The sequence below is a fragment of the Oncorhynchus clarkii genome, chromosome 13 (genome assembly GCF_045791955.1).
Source record: "Oncorhynchus clarkii lewisi isolate Uvic-CL-2024 chromosome 13, UVic_Ocla_1.0, whole genome shotgun sequence".
Classification (NCBI taxonomy): Eukaryota; Metazoa; Chordata; class Actinopteri; order Salmoniformes; family Salmonidae; genus Oncorhynchus; species Oncorhynchus clarkii.
Genome location: NC_092159.1, coordinates 40,397,157 through 40,416,350, shown reverse-complemented (window position 1 = coordinate 40,416,350; position 19,194 = coordinate 40,397,157). Strand labels below are relative to the sequence as shown.

The window sequence follows — 19,194 nt, the reverse complement described above, 5'->3', positions numbered from 1 at the left end:
AACAAAGATAAGATTTCTTGCTCCACTTGGCTGACATTGTGACTAGTAGCACTAGGTAGCAGCAGAACTGCACAGTGTCTCAGTAAATATATCTGCGCTATAGTACTCTGAGGTGATGGTTGTTTGTTGATACAAGTATTTTGATATACCAACACAGCAGGCTTTGTTACAGGCAGTAATATAGCTCAAATGTATTTCTGGGTTGTGCTATTGTTCTCTGTAGTGTGCAGATTGAAAGGCTATAGGCCTGGATGTCCTGTTGACTGGAGGAGAAAGGCTGTGTTGTCTGTGTAACCTCACTGGGCCGACGGCAGGCGAGAGGCCAGTGTCACAAACAGGACAGACGTCCAGCATTGTCTCCTTCCTGTAGGGCAGAACGTCAGGCAGCTGCTGTCTCTCCAAGACTGGCGTCCTGTCTAGTCTAAGGGGGGTTGGAGGGATGGGAACGGGGATGGATGAGTGAATGGTCCCTCAATCCTAAATGATCATGAGCCAAAGTACTTTAATCCTAGTATTTTGTTCATACCATTTTACTACAAATGTGACGTTAGGGACTCAGCCTTTACGATACACGAATTTAACAAACATGACAGAAATGTCCAACAAATCCTTTTAAATCAAATCGGTTTTGTCACGTGTTCTTCCAACATAGTATGAACAAAGAGAACTGGTCAACACTTCTTCCTGGGTCGTAGGATGATGATAAGTGAACAGCTGGAGAAGTAGATGAACTCAGCAGCTGTCTGTTCCTTCTGGCCACTCACTGCACTGTCATCAGTTTGGAAGGTCCATTTAGTATCTCGCACCAGATGTGAACTTTGGTAACTCTTTAGGGTATACGTTAAGTATGCATGGAGACAACAATGCATATCAGATGATCTTATATTGGTCTTACATGTAAATGGTTAATGATGCTTACGATATTCGGTAATTTTTTAAAATGACTTTTTCTAATTCTTGTCTGAATATGCAGCAATCACATCTACCCCCTTTCCTTCCCTGCGTCCCTTCCCTCCCTCAACGTTTCAGTTTGACTGAGAAGTAAAGAAACTAAGCAGAACGGTGTTTAAATAGTCTTGTTTCTCCTGTAGAGGCAGCCAAGTTTTTCGCAAATGCACCGGAAATGTATTCAGCGAGAAGGAGCGCGCTAATGAAATTTCACACAGTCTTACTCTTGAGGAAATTGAATTACTCCCCATTGTTGAATTGGAGGAATGCATTGCTAATGCATTGAGGTGGAGGGCTGAATGACGGAGCTGGGCGAGATGGTGCCAGGGCCCTCTGACCCCCAGCAGATACTTCCTGAGTCGGGCCTGGGCGCGCAGCCAGATGCTCCTACACTAGCACAGCTCTCTCTCCTCTGGAGGATTCTAACCCCAGCTATCTCTCCTCTGGAGGATTCTAACCTCAGCTATCTCTCTAGGACTCCGAGCAGCTGCATGACAGACCAGACAGAAGAAGCCTATTAGTGTAGATGCCTCTCTAAATTGTCATCCATTTTAGCTTGAATTAGAAAAGTCTAATTCTAGAGGATGTCTCGGTGTATTCTGATTCACTCTTTTTTTAACACAATGTACAGTAGTGTCCTGTGGGACTGAGCCAGGCAGAGAGCAGTGAATGCAGGTCCCAGGCATCTGACTGGAGGGACGTCCTACCAGGCACATTGTAGTTGGGAGTCATGGGAGGGCCTGGGAGTCAAGGAGACAGGGTGTGTTGCTTGTCCCTCCTTTGTGGCTGGACTCAAAAGAGAGAGGCAGCTGTATCCTGGGGGGGGGGGGTGTCTGTGTTACTCACATCCCAGCAGCTCTTTTACACACATCCCCCACACACCAGGAGGGGGAATGAGGGATCGCTAGAGCTACCCTGTTGCCCCCTCCCTAACCTTTTATTCCATGGCTGTGCTCAAAGCCAGTCATTTTGAAAAGCAAGCATTGGTATTGGTGCACGGTAGTTATCTTCTCAAGCAAATCTCCTCCCTCTCACTGTCCTACTTTTTACATTGATCTAAACCGTATCCCTCTTCATTCCTAGGCTTTGAGGAGAGTCTTGCCTCCTGGGCAAAACTACTGTCTTGAACTAATGTTTTTCCACCACCTCCGGTTTAACAGGTTTAACAAGGTACATTTTCACATTAGTTTGCCACACTTGCCGTGAATGTGGCCGCATTCCTCCTGTAGAAGCAACAATGGCTGGAAATGGCATTTACAGAACGAGCTATTGTGTTAGAAGGCAGGGTGACTTGTATATCGCTACAAAGAACTGGTCTTCCTCTGTGATGACGATTGTCTTTTTGCTGGTTGGTTGCTGGTTGGTTGCTGGTTGGCTCTTAGGCCTAATACATAAATACTGCAATGGAATGATTGAACTGAGCCCCATTTGAAGTGTGGGCACACCCATAACAGTAATCCTAGATTACAGATGCATTAGTTGGATTTGGTATACAGTAGGTTATGAATAAACAGCATTATGCAATAGCTGTAATATACTGTATTTAACTGAAAATCTCCAGACCTAGCCAGTGGCTATGAGGCATACATGGCAGTAATCAAGCTTCAGTCAACACTCGTAGCTTGGAGTCATATCTCTCGAGTGTCTGCCGGGGCAGAGGCCTGGAGAAGGTCCTGTCTGTCCGGAGAATTAATTTGCCTCCTGATTTGCATTCCATGCAAAAGCTTGTGTCTCGCACACCCCTAAGACACTTACACAAGAAAAAACGATTTCTTCAGTTCGACATGTGTTTGAGTCCCTAAGTTAGGACTGTTTTTCCCTAAAAGTTTTCAGGAAATGTTCTATTTTGTTGCATCTGCTATCAAATGAACCTTTCCTGCATATCTCTGCTGAAGATCTCTTTGGTGTTCCACAGTAAGAACAGGCCTTCTTCCTTGTGTACATTTCAGAATGTGTTGTAATGGGGGTCAAATTACTTTAGGCGTGTCAACCTAGTGTCCAACTGGTAAAGATGATGGGTCTTCATCTCTCCAACATCCAGCATGTCTTACGCGACACAACCTGGGGTGTAAGAGCTGCCGGTGATATTTGCATATCTGAGAGTAGCATCAATATTGAAATACTGATCTCCTCTGGTGCTACTGTTATGATGTTAACGCTGAGGGTGTGGGCCCACGTGTCACTCAACAGCCCTGCAGGTGCCAATGTTGTCACTGTAGATCACTGGAGTGGGAAGAGTATTAGACCCCAGGGCATACAGTACGAGATGATCCTTCACGAGATGATCCTTGTTCCCCAAGTATAATGGAGTTCGTGTTCCTGCCTCACAGTGGAGCTCCCTTGTACACGGAGTATACCAGACATTAGGAACACCTTGAGTTGTACCCCTCCCCCTTTGCCCTCAGAACAGCCTCAATTTCGTCGGTGAATGGACTCCACAAGGTGTCAAGGGTTCCAAAGTGGATGCTGGCCCATGTTGACTCCAATGCTTCCCACAGTTGTGCCAAGTTTGCTGGATGTCCTTTGGGGTGGTGGACCATTCATGATACACATGAGAAACTGTTGAGCGTGGTAAAAACACAGCAGCGTTGCAGTTCTTGACACAAACGGATGCGCCTGGCGCCTACAACCATACCCTGTTCTAAGGCACTTAAATCCTTTGTCTTGCCCTTTCACCCTCTGAATGACGCAATCCTTCTTTAACCTATCAAATCAAATTGTATTGGTCACATACACACGGTTAGCAGATGTGTAGCGAAATGCTTGTGCTTTTAGTTCCCACCGTGCCGTAATATCTAACAAGTAATCTAACCTAACAATTTCACAACAACTACCTCATACACACAGGTGTAAAGGAATTAATAAGAATGTGTACATATAAATATATGGATGAGCGATGGCCGAACAGCATAGGCAACATGCAGTAGATGGTATAGAGTACATTATATACATATGAGATGATTCATGTAGGGTATGTAAATATTATATAAAGTGGCATTGTTTAAAGTGACTAGTGATACATGTATTACATCCTCCCATTCCTCTACAGTGATTGAAGTGGATTTAACAAGTGACATTAATAAGGGATTGTAGCTTTCACCTGGATTCATCTGGTCAGTCTGTCATGGAAAGAGAAGATGTTCCTAATGTTTTGTGTACTCCGTGTATGTTTAAGTGTAGGAAAGTACTTTGGGCCTTGGGCAGCGATGGTATATGAGTGAGGAATGGGCGGGGCAGCCTTTCATGTCTTTGATGAAATAAGTGGATGTTTTCAGATAATTCAAACGATTCAATTAGGACAATGTCATGGAAAGTGTGTGAGTACATTATCATTGTCACTCTCTTAAGACTGTTGGTGGATAATTCAATTACAGCTTGTGCCAACAGGAATGAATTGCCCAGCACTCAGATCAAATAATTCTATAATCATGAGTTACAGGCACAGCCTTTCCGAGTCAATGTGGGATGGATGGGTGAGATCAAGCTATTGGCTGAACACACAGGAACTGTTTTTGCCTGCTGTGGGACACTGTAGAAGGTCCCTAATGTATTACCTTACCCAATGGACCTTTCAAGAGGCTATGGTATATGGATGGATGGATCGGTCTGGGAGGAGCCTGCAGCACTCCTCTGAGGCTGGATCTTCACTATAGTCTGTTCAAGGACACTGTCTTGACAAGTAATAGCCACTCTGAAGTTCAAGCGAGCCTTCACTTCTAGAGATATGTGACACCTGGATTATGGTAAAGACAGCCTTCCCAGCTTTTGAGTATATGTTGAGAAAGCGGATTAAGCCCTCAGCCAGTTGCTGTGAGTGCTCCCTCCCAGTGGGGCTATACGGAACTGTCCTGCCACTCCAGCCGCTCCTAATCCCACAGACACTGTGGGCTGTTAATTGGAGACTGGCTAGGTGGGTGATCTGCAGGGGAAGGCCACGGTGACAGCGTGTGAGTCACCAGCGTCTCCGCAATCCCCGGCACGCTGTGGAATGTTTGTCTCCTGGCAGTTGTTCCCAACATTGGACGCCTTCCATACCTCGCCATTTTTCTGCCTTGTGCCAGGATTCACCATGAACATCACTGCAGGAGTTTCCTAATCCACACCACCACTGCCCCACCATTGGCCCAGCGTCGTCCGGGTTTGGCCAGTGTATGCCGTCATTATAAATGAGAATTTGTTCTTAACTGACTTGCCTAGTGAAATAAAGGTTCAATTCAAAAAATACATTTAAAAAATGGAATTGAAATGATGTGGAAACAGCGTTGATTCAACCAGTGTGTGCCCAGTGGGTATGAGTGAAAACGAGGCAGACCTCCCTAATAAAACATACTTTTCGTGTGTGCTTTGACACATCTGAACCAACAGCAGGCAGTGAGGTGCGAGATGTAACACCTATGAGGCTATAGATTCTCTGAGGTGTTAAAGTGTCTTGTCAGCAGGGTACAGACAGTTCCAGATCATCACCGTCTATAGCCATCTCTGACACTTCTCTGTAGATAAAATTATCGTTGGATTAACTGATGAATGTGTCCACCAAATGAGTCCGAGTGAGTCAACATGCAAACTACCTTACCTCAAGAGTGTTTAACAGGTTTGCTTTCACATTTCATTATCAAGCCACCAGTTGTTCTGGCCTTTACATTGCACATTTGTGGGGGGGGGGGATTTCATGATTTAAATATAGTTATATTTGTAATGTTTGGAACCCTACTCGCTCTATTATTGGCCTACACATTCTCAAATAGGTTGTGAGCTTTTTTTAGACAGGAAGCACCCATTAAATGGACCGTCTGGGAAAAGGCGGAACTCAGACCGTCTGTAGCGTCTGAAGTGGAGGGGACCAGTCAAAACAAATAGGAAACCTTTAAGTCCATGTGTGTTTAAAGTACTTATGAATTCATGTCAACTGCCACATGGGAATTCTCAGGACTAACTATCGTTTAAAGGGTGGCAGAGCAGACAGACAGAGTCTAGATACATCAGCTATTCATGATGACTGACGCCCAGGGTTAAAGCCACAAGTACGGCGAGGGTGAGGGCAGACAGTTCGACTGACACGATTCTGGAGAAGCTAACACAAGGAAGACTGGAGATTGAGTGTCGACTGGCATCAGTGTGTGGGGAAACAACAACTATGCGGATAATTCATCATTTAAAAACGGAATTTGGATAGAGGACTGGTTTGGTTCCTAAAGCCTTTATCAGTGATAACAGGATGTGGCACAACACCACCCCCGGTTCTATTTCAACATTATGTCTCGTCACCAGAAGAGATGGGCTGTAGCATCCTGTTGTTGCTCTCTGATAACCCTCTCACCAGTTACATGTCTTTCTGTTTGTCATCTGTCACCTTCTGTTGTGTCTGTAACTACACGTCTATGGTTGTCTGTCTCTTACACTCAGGCTACAGTCCCACTGAATGGAAGTCCTCTCTCTCAAAGCATATTTTAATCTTTTGATTTACAGTCATTTGTCCATTTAGAAAACATTTCATGTGAAGGGATGAAGGACCCGTCAGTGAAGCTGAGCATGTGAGACAAATTACCAGAGAAAACATCCAGACCACAAAGCCATAATCGTAGCTTGGCTTGGTGATATGTAGTGGGAAAAGTTACAGGCCCTTAATGTGTCGGAAGCTCAGTTTCAAACAGACATCTGTCATCAAGCTCTCTCTCTCTGTTCTCTCCTCTCCAGTGACACATGAAATGATAACTGCCCCCCCCACCCCCAATCTTTATGGAGGTGTGAAATGTATTATATGACACAGGCATGTTAAAGCCATCACTAGTAACCGTATCCATTTAACCAGTGGCTATTGGTTAGGTTAAACTTTATCCAGACTAACCCAGAAGAAGGAACGGGTTCCTTTACTGGCACTGGACCCATGTGAACAGCATCAAAATGGCTAAAGTATATGAACTCTTGTACAATTAAGGGGTAAGTCGCGGATGTGTCCTCGTAATAACATGTCTTCTTCGGCACCGAGAGCGGTTTGATTTTTCACTTCGAAAAACAAAGTTTTTTTCATGAATAACAAATCCTTAATTGAAGAGTAATGTGATCTCCTACAGCTTTTGGGCTCCAAAGTCTGGTCTGACTCACAGGGTTACAGAAACGTTACCTTGGTCAGTCGCTTCTTAACCTAGAGGGATGGAAACTTCTGAGAAGCTTTTCTGCGCTATAGGTGAGACTGCATTGGTTGAGTGATGGACGTTGGGTCTAATATCTTTCAGATCAGGCAGGGCTGTTAATGTACTGTAAGAGGGGTACAATGCATTACCCACAATTCCTCATTGCCAAACTGTTTTCCCACACTGTGTGATGAATGATTTCCTCCATCTTTTGCATAGAATTCTAATGTCTGAAGAAAAGCAGTGGCTCCGTCTGTCAGAAACACAGGAATGTCACGTCTGATCACAACCAGTGGAATTAGGATTGTGACACATGGAGAACGGTGGTTCCACACGGAGTCTGTTTATTTCCTCGCAATCCATTTCGACCGCAACAATGTCCTTTCCCATACCCAGTGTTGTAGACTAATAAATAAAGTCTGCGTTGTGGCTTTTAAGTGTAATTTACACGCTGGGCCTCGGCCAACATTCAGACTCACTGGGAGAGGTTGTTTGCCTAAATGCTTTATTTAGTGAGACAAGCACAGGGCTTTAGACTCTAGAATTTGGGCATTGCCATTTCTATACAGCCTTTTTCTATGGCATGGTTGTGAGAGATGACGGAGTTTACAATGGTGGTGTTTAATCGTCATGCCTGGGTGTGCCTTCTAACAGACGGTTTACATACAAAACCATAACAAAGGTACAACACCCTATTTCATCCCTTCTAAATAATGACGTGATTGAATAGGCTGATTTTGGTCACACACACACACACACTAAAAATGTCAAGGATGGTTTATTCCATTCTAACCTTTTATGTAGAAGTCGATCTGTAATCTCATGCTATGAATGAAAACAAAATACGAAACAAAAATAGTTTCTCAGTGGTTATCCAACTTTATTTCAAAGCGTCATGTTCAGGCACCACAGTGGTGGCTTCCCTGAGAAGCAAACAGAACCATCCAGACACTGGAGGATAAATAACAGCCCTTTAGCGCAGGTACAACAAGCAGTAAAAAACATGTCCAGGTCGTTAAAATCATTTACATTCTAATCCGCAATATACACATTTAGCATTTCAACAGAAAAAGCCACAGTACACAAGTACTGCTTTATAATCAACATATACAAACCTACCCAATATGGGTCATTTACAGAGGAAGAGCACCTCTGTGTGTGTAAACACTGGTGTTGCTCTTGCAAAGCACAATTTCAAACCAACTCGCATACTCACTGAGGAATAAATTACACTGGTGTACATGGCTCTCCGTCAATCCATTTTGTGCAAAAAAATTAGAGTATTACATGTGTAGATGGTAATCTAAAGTAAATAAACTCAGTGGAAGAGTTGGAGGTCATTTAGCTACTTCACAAGAGCAAGCAAAAGTTAATTTGAAACCCAGCTGTGCAATTTTTAAAGAAGACCATCTTCAAACAAATCAACAGTTGATTGTAACAGAAAAAAAATCTATAGCAAAGATATATATATTATTTTCCCTGATTCTATCAAATGCAAGGAATGTTCTTAAATACAATCAAATCTAGAGATATTGATATTTTTGGGGGTTTTGACACAGCTGTGAAACATATCTGAGGACGTCAATTCATTCATTTAAAACTATCAATAAGGGAGAAAGTGCTTATTCCGGATATAGCTCAGATTTTATAACCTGACGGCACATTCGGAAAACTGCCTTCTGCCAGCTCAAATCATATTAGTAATAACACTGACAAATCATTAACAAAAAGCACCAAAATATCTTCATATTATTGTTTTTGTCCGGAGTCTGAGATGAACAAAACAAATAAAACTACAACCAAAAATCCCAAAATGAAAACCATTTCCTCCACAATCTCAGAAATTCTGACCGTCTGATTATTTCTATAGAACCTAAAAGGATTGTCTTGAATGGCTTCCAAAACCCAGAAGAAACTAAAAGAAATTGAGCAATAAGGGAAATAATTCCGCGGAAATTCAACAAATGAATCATGTAAAGCTGGCAAAAGGCTTGGATATATAGGTAGTATATTCTATAAGAATTGCAAATACATTTACAAGCAACATTTAAAACAAAGCACTGATTGCCTGCAAAGCCATAATGCTGAAAGCTCCTTCCCACTAAGTGCCTGCCTGGCTCCTCTGCCCCTATGCCAGGGGAGGAAGCCGAGACACCACACAGGAAGGAAATGTCCCAAGGCGGGCCGCACAGCAGCCCAGTAAAACTATCAGAGTCCGTGTGCCACTGAAACAAAAATACAGTGACATCACAGTCTGATACCAAACACGGGTCCCCACCAGCCTTTCAGATACCGAGGCACGACGGGGACGAGGATACCAAAGGAGCCGGTCACCTAGTAGGCAACCTGAAGCGGACACCAAGGGGTGTCTGGGTACAGCAAACAGTGCACAGACTTAAACCTGGAACACAAGGAGCGAGAGACATGGAGGTTAGATTAACAGAGAAAAAAATATATACCCTCCTTACAGTCAAGATAGTTCAGGTAGAGTAGGATCGCCATTTGTGTATTAGTTGTCATGCAGAGGTCATGTCTCACCTTGATGGGTCTTCCTCCACTGGGAAAGCCCCTTTCATATTGATGATGTTCCTCTTGTTCTCAAACATTCCATAACTCAATGTGATCTGGAATAAGCAAATACAAGAAAGAAATTAGCACCCCTGCCCAATAAGTTCAGATAAATGCTGAAACTCTATTCTCACAGAAACAACAGACGGACACACATGCCCATCTCACCTGTTTGTGAAGCTCAGATCTGGACACCTGTTGCAGGTTCTCCAGATGGGAGTGGAAGAAGTTGCTGCGGGTCAGAGGCACCCCCAGCACCGACTCGATGATGTAGCCGATGGTGCAGTCGTCAGGCAGACGAATCTTCTCTGCCGTGTTCATAAAATGGCCGCCACTGGCCCATGGGCTCATCTTCAAAGCCAGGCCTCGACTCACACAGAAGCCGGCTCCCCCAGTAGCAAACCAGAAGTTTACTGGTCGCTGGGGAATAAAATAAGAAAAAAGACAACGAGCATGTTAAGTTGTTGTTGTTATGCAACCCTTCTGAAGCATCTCAAACTTTTAATAACCAATTGAAAAGTTGTTATAAGTTGTTATAAGCCAGGAGGGCTAAGTCCACCTACCATCTTGTTGTCTCCTAGCCTCTCTGTGGCCTCGATGGGCCGGTCCAGGCTGGGCTTGCCAATGTACATGTCCTGGGTGTGGGGGTAGTGGGACAGCAGCTTCACCAGAGTCCTCATGTTAACGTAGTTATCATCATCCACGTGACAGAACCACCTAAGAGGGGAAAACACTGTTCAAGCGTTCTAATATTTCAATTAGAACAATAATCAATATCAAATCTAGAATGACATACAGCCTGGGTAAATGCAGCACTTTAAATAGACACTTACTTTTTCCCAGACTCAATGAACTTGTCGTACTCCACAGCCATCTTGCAGGATAGAGCTTGGCGGCTGTGTGCTGCTGAACAGTTGGTGTTGATGGCATGACTCCCTGTAGGAACAATGAGGGAGGTGAGTTAATAGTGAGGGAGGTGATAGTGAGTTACAAACTAGTACCTTACAAGCTAGCTAATGCAAGTAATTGTAGCTATAGCGCTGTTAGAGCCTTAACCCCATCTGCCACTAAGACTACATGCCCCAAGAGCTCAAAGCAACAAATTCCATGGGGATTAAAATAGGGGCTTGGTTTCTCACTATCAAATCTGGACATTTAATGGTGAACTAATCCCAGCTACTGTTCAGGTTAAGACAAATATAAAATGATAACTAAAATGTTTCTAAAAATTTTTTTTTAAACTCACCCATTTTCTTCTTCAGCTCCTCATCTTCTCCGTCTGTGAAGATATATGTCTGAAAAGGAGGGAAAATACATCAGATCACGTTGTGGGAGTAGAAATCCATGAAATCAAAGCCCCTCACAGAACAAGTGGTGGCACAAGAGTCAGCTGGATTCCAAACTACAGTATGTCTGATGTCCTTGTTCACCATACTGCAAATTCAGTGTGATGACCATCTATCAGCAGTCTTTTATGCATGTGGAAAACACATGGCGTTAAACAAGCCATATTCTAATAAAGACCTCTTATGCAATGTTCCCCTCTCTCCATAGCAACTGTGCAGACCCCCCCCCCCCCCCCAAAAAAAGTATCCCAGACAGAACAAAGAGGGAGGCAACCCCCACGGACCCCCAACATCCTTAAGACCCAATTCCATTCTGGATCTGTACCCACTCCCTAGCTCCAACATGTTGACTAGAAATCGATGGCCATCATACAGATATCAATGGGGACATCACCAACGATCATTTCAGCACCACCTGTGTGACACAGAGTAAGGTCTTGGCAGCCAAAGAATAAAGCTGTCAAGGTTAGAACGCTGCAGGCTGGTGTTTAGTTAACAACAAAAGGCAGCCTCAGTGGCACACTTAAAAGAGCAGGTAGGGATTAGGAGTTGTTTTATGGTGGGTAGGGCTTAGCAGGTGCTAGGCAGCCCTCCCCCAGGCAGACAGGGCTGATGAAAGGGCCCCCATGGCCTGTTTGTGTCTGCCGTTGCCTGTTTGTGTGTGTGTCTGCCCGTTGCCCGTTTACTTTTCGTGCCCCAACACGCCAGGTAGCAGCGCTCACTCAGCCCCACTCCCTCCTTCCCTTTCTCGCTGCTCGCGACCTCCCAACAGCTAATAACTGAACCAACCCCACATTCCCACTAATTGATTGCTGCCTCTGACTGTTGAGCAGCAACAGCCATCTGAGATCTGTATCTTAACCATGGGGCTGGCTGAGTTCGTGCCAGAAGGCGATAAGGCAAAGACATTCACTTTTCTAATAACTCCCCTCCCATTTCTACACTTCAGTACTATCTGCCCTCGGTGCCAAAGATTTATCTGATTGGTTTGCACAACAAACTGGGAGCAGATGTTGTGCGATGGATGCTGCAAGGCCCTGGGCCTGTGTTTGTTTAAGGAAGGGTGGTGGTTTCACTGGTAAAGGGATCAGAGGCTGGCGCTGCTTGCTTTAAGTCCCGCTGAATGGACAGCCTAATCACTGAGGCAGCTGCCAGAGCGGCCCGGGTACTGACAGAAAGGGGTCGAGAGGGGCTGATGGAGGGGGGGGGGGGGGTCTCACTGCTGATTAGTAAAATCGAAATCTGTGTGTGGTCATTCACCCCCACTTCAAGCCCCTACCCATCCCCCGTTCTCACCACCCCATACGCTGCCCCTCTTCAATAGAACAATGCCGGGTGTTTTCATGCTGGTTAAAGTCCTCCACTGGGTAAATTCTAACTATGTTTGCTTGTATTTGCATACAGCTGCAGCAGTTAACTAAAAGAGAAGTCTCCAAAGGGCTAAATGTCTTTTGTCTTAACTGAAACATTAAAGAAAAGTTATCACTCAAACGGAATACTAATTTATTTACCCCCGTAGTTTGATGAATCCTGTCCCGTGAGGAGAATAGAACATTTATTATGATGACTGTCTGAACCACAGATGAGGGCTGGGGTTGGGGGAGGGGGGGGGGGGTGAGGGGAGACTGCACTCCTCCCCACTAAAGAAAGGCCTGGCACGGCCCAGTCTGAGCATGGTGCCTGGCTGGCTGTCTCAAGATCCCCGGGAAGGAAGGGCACGGACTACACCCCCCTCCACTCATCTCCCTCCAACAACCACCTACACCCCCCCACCCCCCTCACTCAACCATGCCGCTTTCTCCCTTCCCCTTAGCACAGCACTAAAGTCACTGGAGTGTGGACTACAGTACTGGACAGAGAACAGGCCACCTACAGACACACAATGACACTTTCCCACTCTGACCAGCTGGACATTCACACACTCATTCCTTCATACTGTGCAGGGCTATTTGATTAACTCAACAACGGAGCCAAGTCTTCTCCAAACTACCAGACGTACAGACGCTCGTTTTGGGAGTGCTGGCGAATTAATATAATCTCAATTAAAAATGGAATGCATATCAAACCACTATGCCAGGCTACCAGCTGTCCTGTCCAGATACAATCAAAGTCAATACCTTTATAATGCCCATTGATGTGTAGTTTAGAGCTAGATTTCAACCTGTGTTTGGTTGCTAGTTATATACTGCAGAGCACAGAGTACTACTAGCCAGAGAATGCTGTTGCTGCACAGTTTGTTCTCTCATTGTTTTGAGGCTCACTCACTAGGGAAGCTGCATTGTTCCAGGGGGGAAATCTGCTGAAACACCGGAAACAAGGGCCTACTATTTGAACAACCCGTGCATAATAGCAAGTTGTAAAAATAAAAAAAAACATTGTATTTATCATGTTATGTCACAGTACTTTTGCTTACTCACTAACTTATGACTCATTAAAAAACAAACAATTGGGCCTTTCACTACAACGATTCTCTGAACCAAATAATTTCCCCCCCAATAACTTCTTTAATTTGGTGTAATAAAAAAACAAACTTCTGACCATAATACTAAATCAGATATATTATTCTGCCAGACACAGTAAGCCACAGGCACAATTCTATCATGGTAATCACAGATTGGATCTACCCTCTCTATTTACATATAAACATGATCTGATAGCAAGTCCGTTGGCTTAAGGAAACAGAAAGTGTATATCCTGTGCTGGAAATACTAATCAGGGCTCTGATCTGCCCAGTGAACCAGTGCACAGTTCTAGTCAGGCCTCACCTGCTGGCAGAATGCCATGATCTCTCTACCAGCTTCAGATACCAGCTACAGACATGATCAACTGGATGCAGTCAGCTGAGCTCCACAGGTGTTCGTCAGTTGAGCATTATCATTTAACCTGGGTGCAGATGTCCATATGTGCTGGGACCGGATTCCTATGACTGGCATTAGAACCATCCTTTGTTCTCTAACTTCTGGCCACCTGTCAGCCTTCCTCCAGGAACTCCCATTTGTATTGTGGGCCCAGGCTGGCCTTTATGCCTGCACTGGCTCCCACCAGCTGCCTGATTAAACCCTGCTGTTAACCCATCTCAGAGAGAGAGAGAGTTCACTTACATCATCCACTACGGTAAGCACAACACACTCAACTCCCCATACTCTATTGACAGCCCATCTTCCTGAGCATAAACCTGTCCTGAAGAGTGTGTGTGTGTGCGTGTGCGTGTGTGTGCGTGTGTGTGTATATTTGATAATGTATTGGATTTTGTAATGTATTTGATAATGTGATGCATCTTATGTGTTCAAAGTTGGCAACAGACTCAACGCACTCCACTTCCTCTGCATACAGAGAGAGGGACAGTGTTGCCATGACTAACCTTGCCATTTTCAAAACGCCCAACACAGAGTGGGGTTTGGCTTGGGATGGAGAGAAGAGTACCCAAAAGAAGGTGGATAAAGAATGTGTGATTGTGCCCGAGGAGAATTTAATTGACTTTTGAAAAACATGCGTGACAACTCTGGGTAGTGGATAAAATCACTTTGACTAGCCTCGGTTTCCTCTCGGCGATGGCTGTGACTGCCTTTGTGCACCAGTCTAAAAGAGCTTGGTTCTCAGGACTGAATGTTCAAACTCAGCGTGCTACTCCCAGCACAAACCTCCCTATAGATGCACCCCTTTGTCCCAAGCATCCCCTTAACGAAGCCCCCGTTCTCCCATCCCTTGGCTGCTTGACCCAGACTCAGCTCCCACGTTCCCATGGAGCGGCTGAGACAAGGGGGCTGGGAAAGCTTTTCTTCCCCCCCTCAGAAAGACGCTTTGTTAGACCCTGGAAAGGGGACAGCACTGGAGCTGCTGCTGTGAGACATACATTGCACCAGGGCATTCACAGGGACACCCAAAAGAGTGGGATAAAAGAGAGAGGGGGAAAAGGAGGGGGTGCAGAGTCCTGAAATTGCTCCCTGTGTTCTCAGGGGCATCACTTAAGGCAAAATACAAAGTGACAGAGCCTAAGGAACTCTGAATAATTAAGAGGGTAATATGGACAGTTTGGGAACAAACAGTTACCTCACCTGACATGAGTGGGACAGATGTTTCAGTGGGTCAGCAGTAACACTTAACTCTCATTGGTGGGTTGTTGTAAAGCATCTTTGATGGGAGAAAATTAGGCCTTTTGCCCATTTTTGTAAAAGCATTGTGTGCTATGGTAAATTGCCTAGCCTAAGCCTACTAAAAGGAAACCTAGTGAAAATATGTGATTGTTTCATTCTAGACTTTATCCATGGAAGATTTCAAATTAACGTATTCTTCTGATGTAGTAGTGTTGGCTTACCTGCTGCATGTTTCTAGAGATCCAGGTATCCAGAAGGAGATTCAGTCGAGACTGATGGAACTTCTTTGTGGTCTTGACAGCGATGAAGATGTCATCTGCACTGATGTCCTCTGCGGGGGAGGCATCTGTCGCTGACTGAGCGGACCCTGCAGGCTTGTCCGCCTCTCTCCGTCCCCGGGTCAATTTGGAAAAATACGCAGAGAATCCTTTTTTTTCCTGCGCCTCCGAGTTGACCTGTTGCTGAGCAGCCTTCACTCCGTCCGTAGCCAAGGTGTCCGTGCTCTGGAGTGAGCGCGTCCCCATCTCTCTCTGGTTTGGAACCTCATCTACCTGAACTCTTTGATGCTGCGCGACCACCAAGAGCAACAGAAGGCAGGTGAATCCTGCACTGGTTATAGAGATAACCGTTTTCTTACCAGAACTTTTCGACATGTTGATATATTTCAAAACTACAACATGTAGTATAATGAGAATCACGTATATTGAAAGTCCATATAGTAATTCTCTCCAGAATGAACAAAAAAAATCAAACAACTTTCCCGTGCGTCTGCATTATTGTAATACAATGCAATTTTGTTCTAACACAATTTTATAACCTACCCGCCAAGCTAGCCACGCCTCATGGGCGGTCTGTAATGTTCCATTGCGCTCTATTGTGGGGACGCTGAGAAAAGACTCTCCCCCCGGGCGGGATCTACATCGTAGACACGCCCACGTTTGGAGGGTGTGTGTGTGTGTGTGTGTGTGTGTGTGTGTGTGTGTGTGTGTGTGTGTGTGTATGTGTGTGTGTGTGTGTGTGTGTGTGTGTGTATGTGTGTGTGTGTGTGTGAAATACATTTTTGTAAGCCCCTTGTTACATTTGAATTCCTTGCCCGACAAAGTTTTCACATTTCGCCTTAACTATTTTCTATAGGCCCTTTGCTTGTTCTTGAATCTACTATAGTTAGGCCTTTATAGTAATTTGGTAAATATAACATAAACATATGTTGCTGTGTGAGCATGTGACATAGACGTTTGAATAAAGAAGTATTGTTATCTGGAGGAGATTAAGGGTGGCATCAGATCCTAAGGTTTTCCTTATCAGGGAAGTCCCATGGCAGCTACAGATAAGAGGGACATATTTACTCTAAGAAAGCAGCAGGTGGACATTGTTCATGTTTTCAGTTAGCACCTTGTCTGCAGCTGCTGGTGGTGAAAAGTAGCATTTTTCAAGTAGGCTTGAATAATCAACAACCCTATCTGTCTTTAGTTGGCCTGTTTGTGATTGTCATCAGAGCCTCACAATCTACAAGAGATGGTGCCTAATTGAATAAATCTTGATAATATTTAGGCTACTTATACATACATCCTTGTGATTTTTTTGTTTGTTTGGTTACAGAGCAGGTTTCTGAGTTTACAATGATTGATTAGGCCTACCATTGGAAACTTCCATTTTGAACCGGTGGATTCTGTAACATTTGGCTACGTTCCACGTCTTACAAATGTCTCTCAGATATAAAAAGTTGGACTCCTCATTGAAATTCTTTGTGAATTTATTCAAATTCTGCCAAGTGTGGACAGCTTGTTCACCAGCCAAGCAAATGCAATTATTCTGCATTGACCTTTTAAGGGCTTTAAACAGTTGGCAATTCCTCAGCCCTTGTTATTTAAATTCTGTCTCTCAACCAGTGGGGTGGCTGACCCCTGGACGTGACATGAGTTCCAGCAGACCGACTGCCATGCAGCTGGCAGTGACAGGTCTGAATACCCACACTCACTCCCACCAGTCTCAGTCTCAGACCAGAGAATGGCCAATGGACCAATCAAACTATTGGATGAGAATTATAATCTCATGTTTCTCAATAAATAAATTTAAAAAACAGTTTGATGTGAAAAAGCATGTGAATCATGTGAAATCATATTTTGGTTAGAGGGGTTAGCTTTAAAGTCATATGGAGAATAGTCCAACACGGACTGTCCTTATTTGCAAAGTCGTCTAGCTAAAGCCCTACCCCACCACTTCTATTGTTGAGCTAAGTAAACCAGAGTAAATTGGTATGGATACAACCTTTATACTTCTAGTCCTCTTTTTTTACCTGACATGGTTGAGCCAAAAGAGAACGCACTGTAAAATGGAGGAGAAGAACCAGTTAGAGAACACACTGTGAGATGGAGGAGAAGAATCAGTAAGAGAACACACTGTGAGATGGAGGAGAAGAACCAGTTAGAGAACACACTGTGAGATGGAGGAGAAGAACCAGTTAGAGAACACACTGTGAGATGGAGGAGAAGAACCAGTTAGAGAACACACTGTGAGATGGAGGAGAATAACCAGTTAGAGAACACACTGTGAGATGGAGGAGAAGAACCAGTAAGAGAACACACTGTGAGATGGAGGAGAAGAACCAGTAAGAGAACACACTGTGAAATGGAGGAGAAGAACCAGTAAGAGAACACACTGTGAGATGGAGGAGAAGAACCAGTAAGAGAACACACTGTGAGATGGAGGAGAAGAACCAGTAAGAGAACACACTGTGAAATGGAGGAGAAGAACCAGTAAGAGAACACACTGTGAGATGGAGGAGAAGAACCAGTAAGAGAACACACTGTGAGATGGAGGAGAAGAACCAGTCAGAGAACACACTGTGAGATGGAGGAGAAGAACCAGTAAGAGAACACACTGTGAGATGGAGGAGAAGAACCAGTAAGAGAACACACTGTGAGATGGAGGAGAAGAACCAGTAAGAGAACACACTGTGAGATGGAGGAGAAGAACCAGTAAGAGAACACACTGTAAAATGGAGGAGAAGAACCAATAAGCCTTTCTCCTTAAATACCCCTATAAACAAACTGAAAGGTGGGCTTTTTATCAAACAAAAATCACAAAACGTTGCTGAGAAGTTATCCTTTCACTTCGATTTGTTCCTACGGACAAGTTCTTTTGTGCATCTTTTAAAACTGCTCACCAAAAGGCAGATAAAAAACAAATATAATAAACCAGGGATAGGGGGTTGTCTCCCTGGCCCTCATTCTTCTTGGATCAACAGGCTCTTTCTCCTGGTTCTGCAGGAGATTCGTCCCACCTCTAAAAAGGCTTTTGGTCAGACTTCTGGGACAATGACAGTTGTTAAAATGGCGGGTGAAATGTACTAAGTGAAAGTCCTTCTTCTATACCAGCTTTATGCCAGCCATCCCCCTTTTTGCTCCTATCTTCCCTCCACTGACAGCAACAACAGAAACATAAAACCTTCTATTCCCTTTAAACTACCCACCACACTAAACAGCACCCCATTCCATCCCTGAGCCCTTCTAACGATGTTACCGCTGAATTCCAATGAAATGAAATCCCCTTTGTAAAGAGTATCCCACTTCCACCAGAGAGTGCCCACAGACCCACCAATAAACACAACAGCGCTTGATCTCTCTCTGAACATCTCTGGGGATCTGAATAGAGAGGGCCTGGGGGGCCTGAGTGGGGTGGTTATGATTAGAAGGGTGCTATTTATATTCCTAATTTACTGTAGGATGGATGCACAAAGGGGAGGTAAATCATTCCCGTCAGTTCTGAGGTCAGTTTGAGAAATATTACTGTTGTTTTTTATGTTTGTGTCTAGCCACAAAAATGTCTCTGTCAGACCACTTATTGTTAATGCCTTGTTCTCACCACTGAAACTTACAAAACACATCCACTCAGCGCTGAAAGATTGCACACTCACTGATAAAACTGACTACCTACAGTTTCACCTTGCTCTGTGCGTCATAGGAAGCATCTGTACATGGTAAAGAGGCTGCATATCGCTCTGGGCAATTCCTGTACTCATACGTTTTCTATTTATTTCATTTACATATTCGCTTCACATCCCCTTCAGCATTTGACAAAATTTGCTGCTCTTGACTATGAACAGAC

General features: G+C 44.4%; 1 protein-coding gene across 1 annotated transcript; it reads right to left on the bottom strand.

Annotated features, from left to right (window-relative positions):
- Nucleotides 1–7,935: 7,935 nt before the first annotated feature.
- On the bottom strand, nucleotides 7,936–15,875 carry LOC139364702 (beta-1,3-N-acetylglucosaminyltransferase lunatic fringe-like). The gene is made up of 7 exons (XM_071101681.1): nucleotides 15,309–15,875; nucleotides 10,894–10,942; nucleotides 10,481–10,583; nucleotides 10,211–10,364; nucleotides 9,816–10,067; nucleotides 9,618–9,703; nucleotides 7,936–9,480 (listed from the first exon to the last, which is right to left on the bottom strand). Exons 1-7 carry the CDS (start codon nucleotides 15,738–15,740, stop codon nucleotides 9,414–9,416), a joined length of 1,143 nt encoding a protein of 380 aa, XP_070957782.1. The 5' UTR covers nucleotides 15,741–15,875; the 3' UTR covers nucleotides 7,936–9,413.
- Nucleotides 15,876–19,194: the final 3,319 nt, after the last annotated feature.

What these genes read in the sequence shown, in the direction of transcription:
- LOC139364702 (XM_071101681.1), bottom strand. Translation starts at nt 15,740, where the DNA reads ATGTCGAAAAGTTCTGGTAAGAAAACGGTTATCTCTATAACCAGTGCA. An exon ending in TCTCTAGAAACATGCAGCAG is followed by an intron (nt 10,943 to 15,308) that starts GTAAGCCAACAC and finishes CCTCCTTTTCAG; the next exon opens with ACATATATCTTCACAGACGG. An exon ending in GATCTGAGCTTCACAAACAG is followed by an intron (nt 9,704 to 9,815) that starts GTGAGATGGGCA and finishes TGCTTATTCCAG; the next exon opens with ATCACATTGAGTTATGGAAT.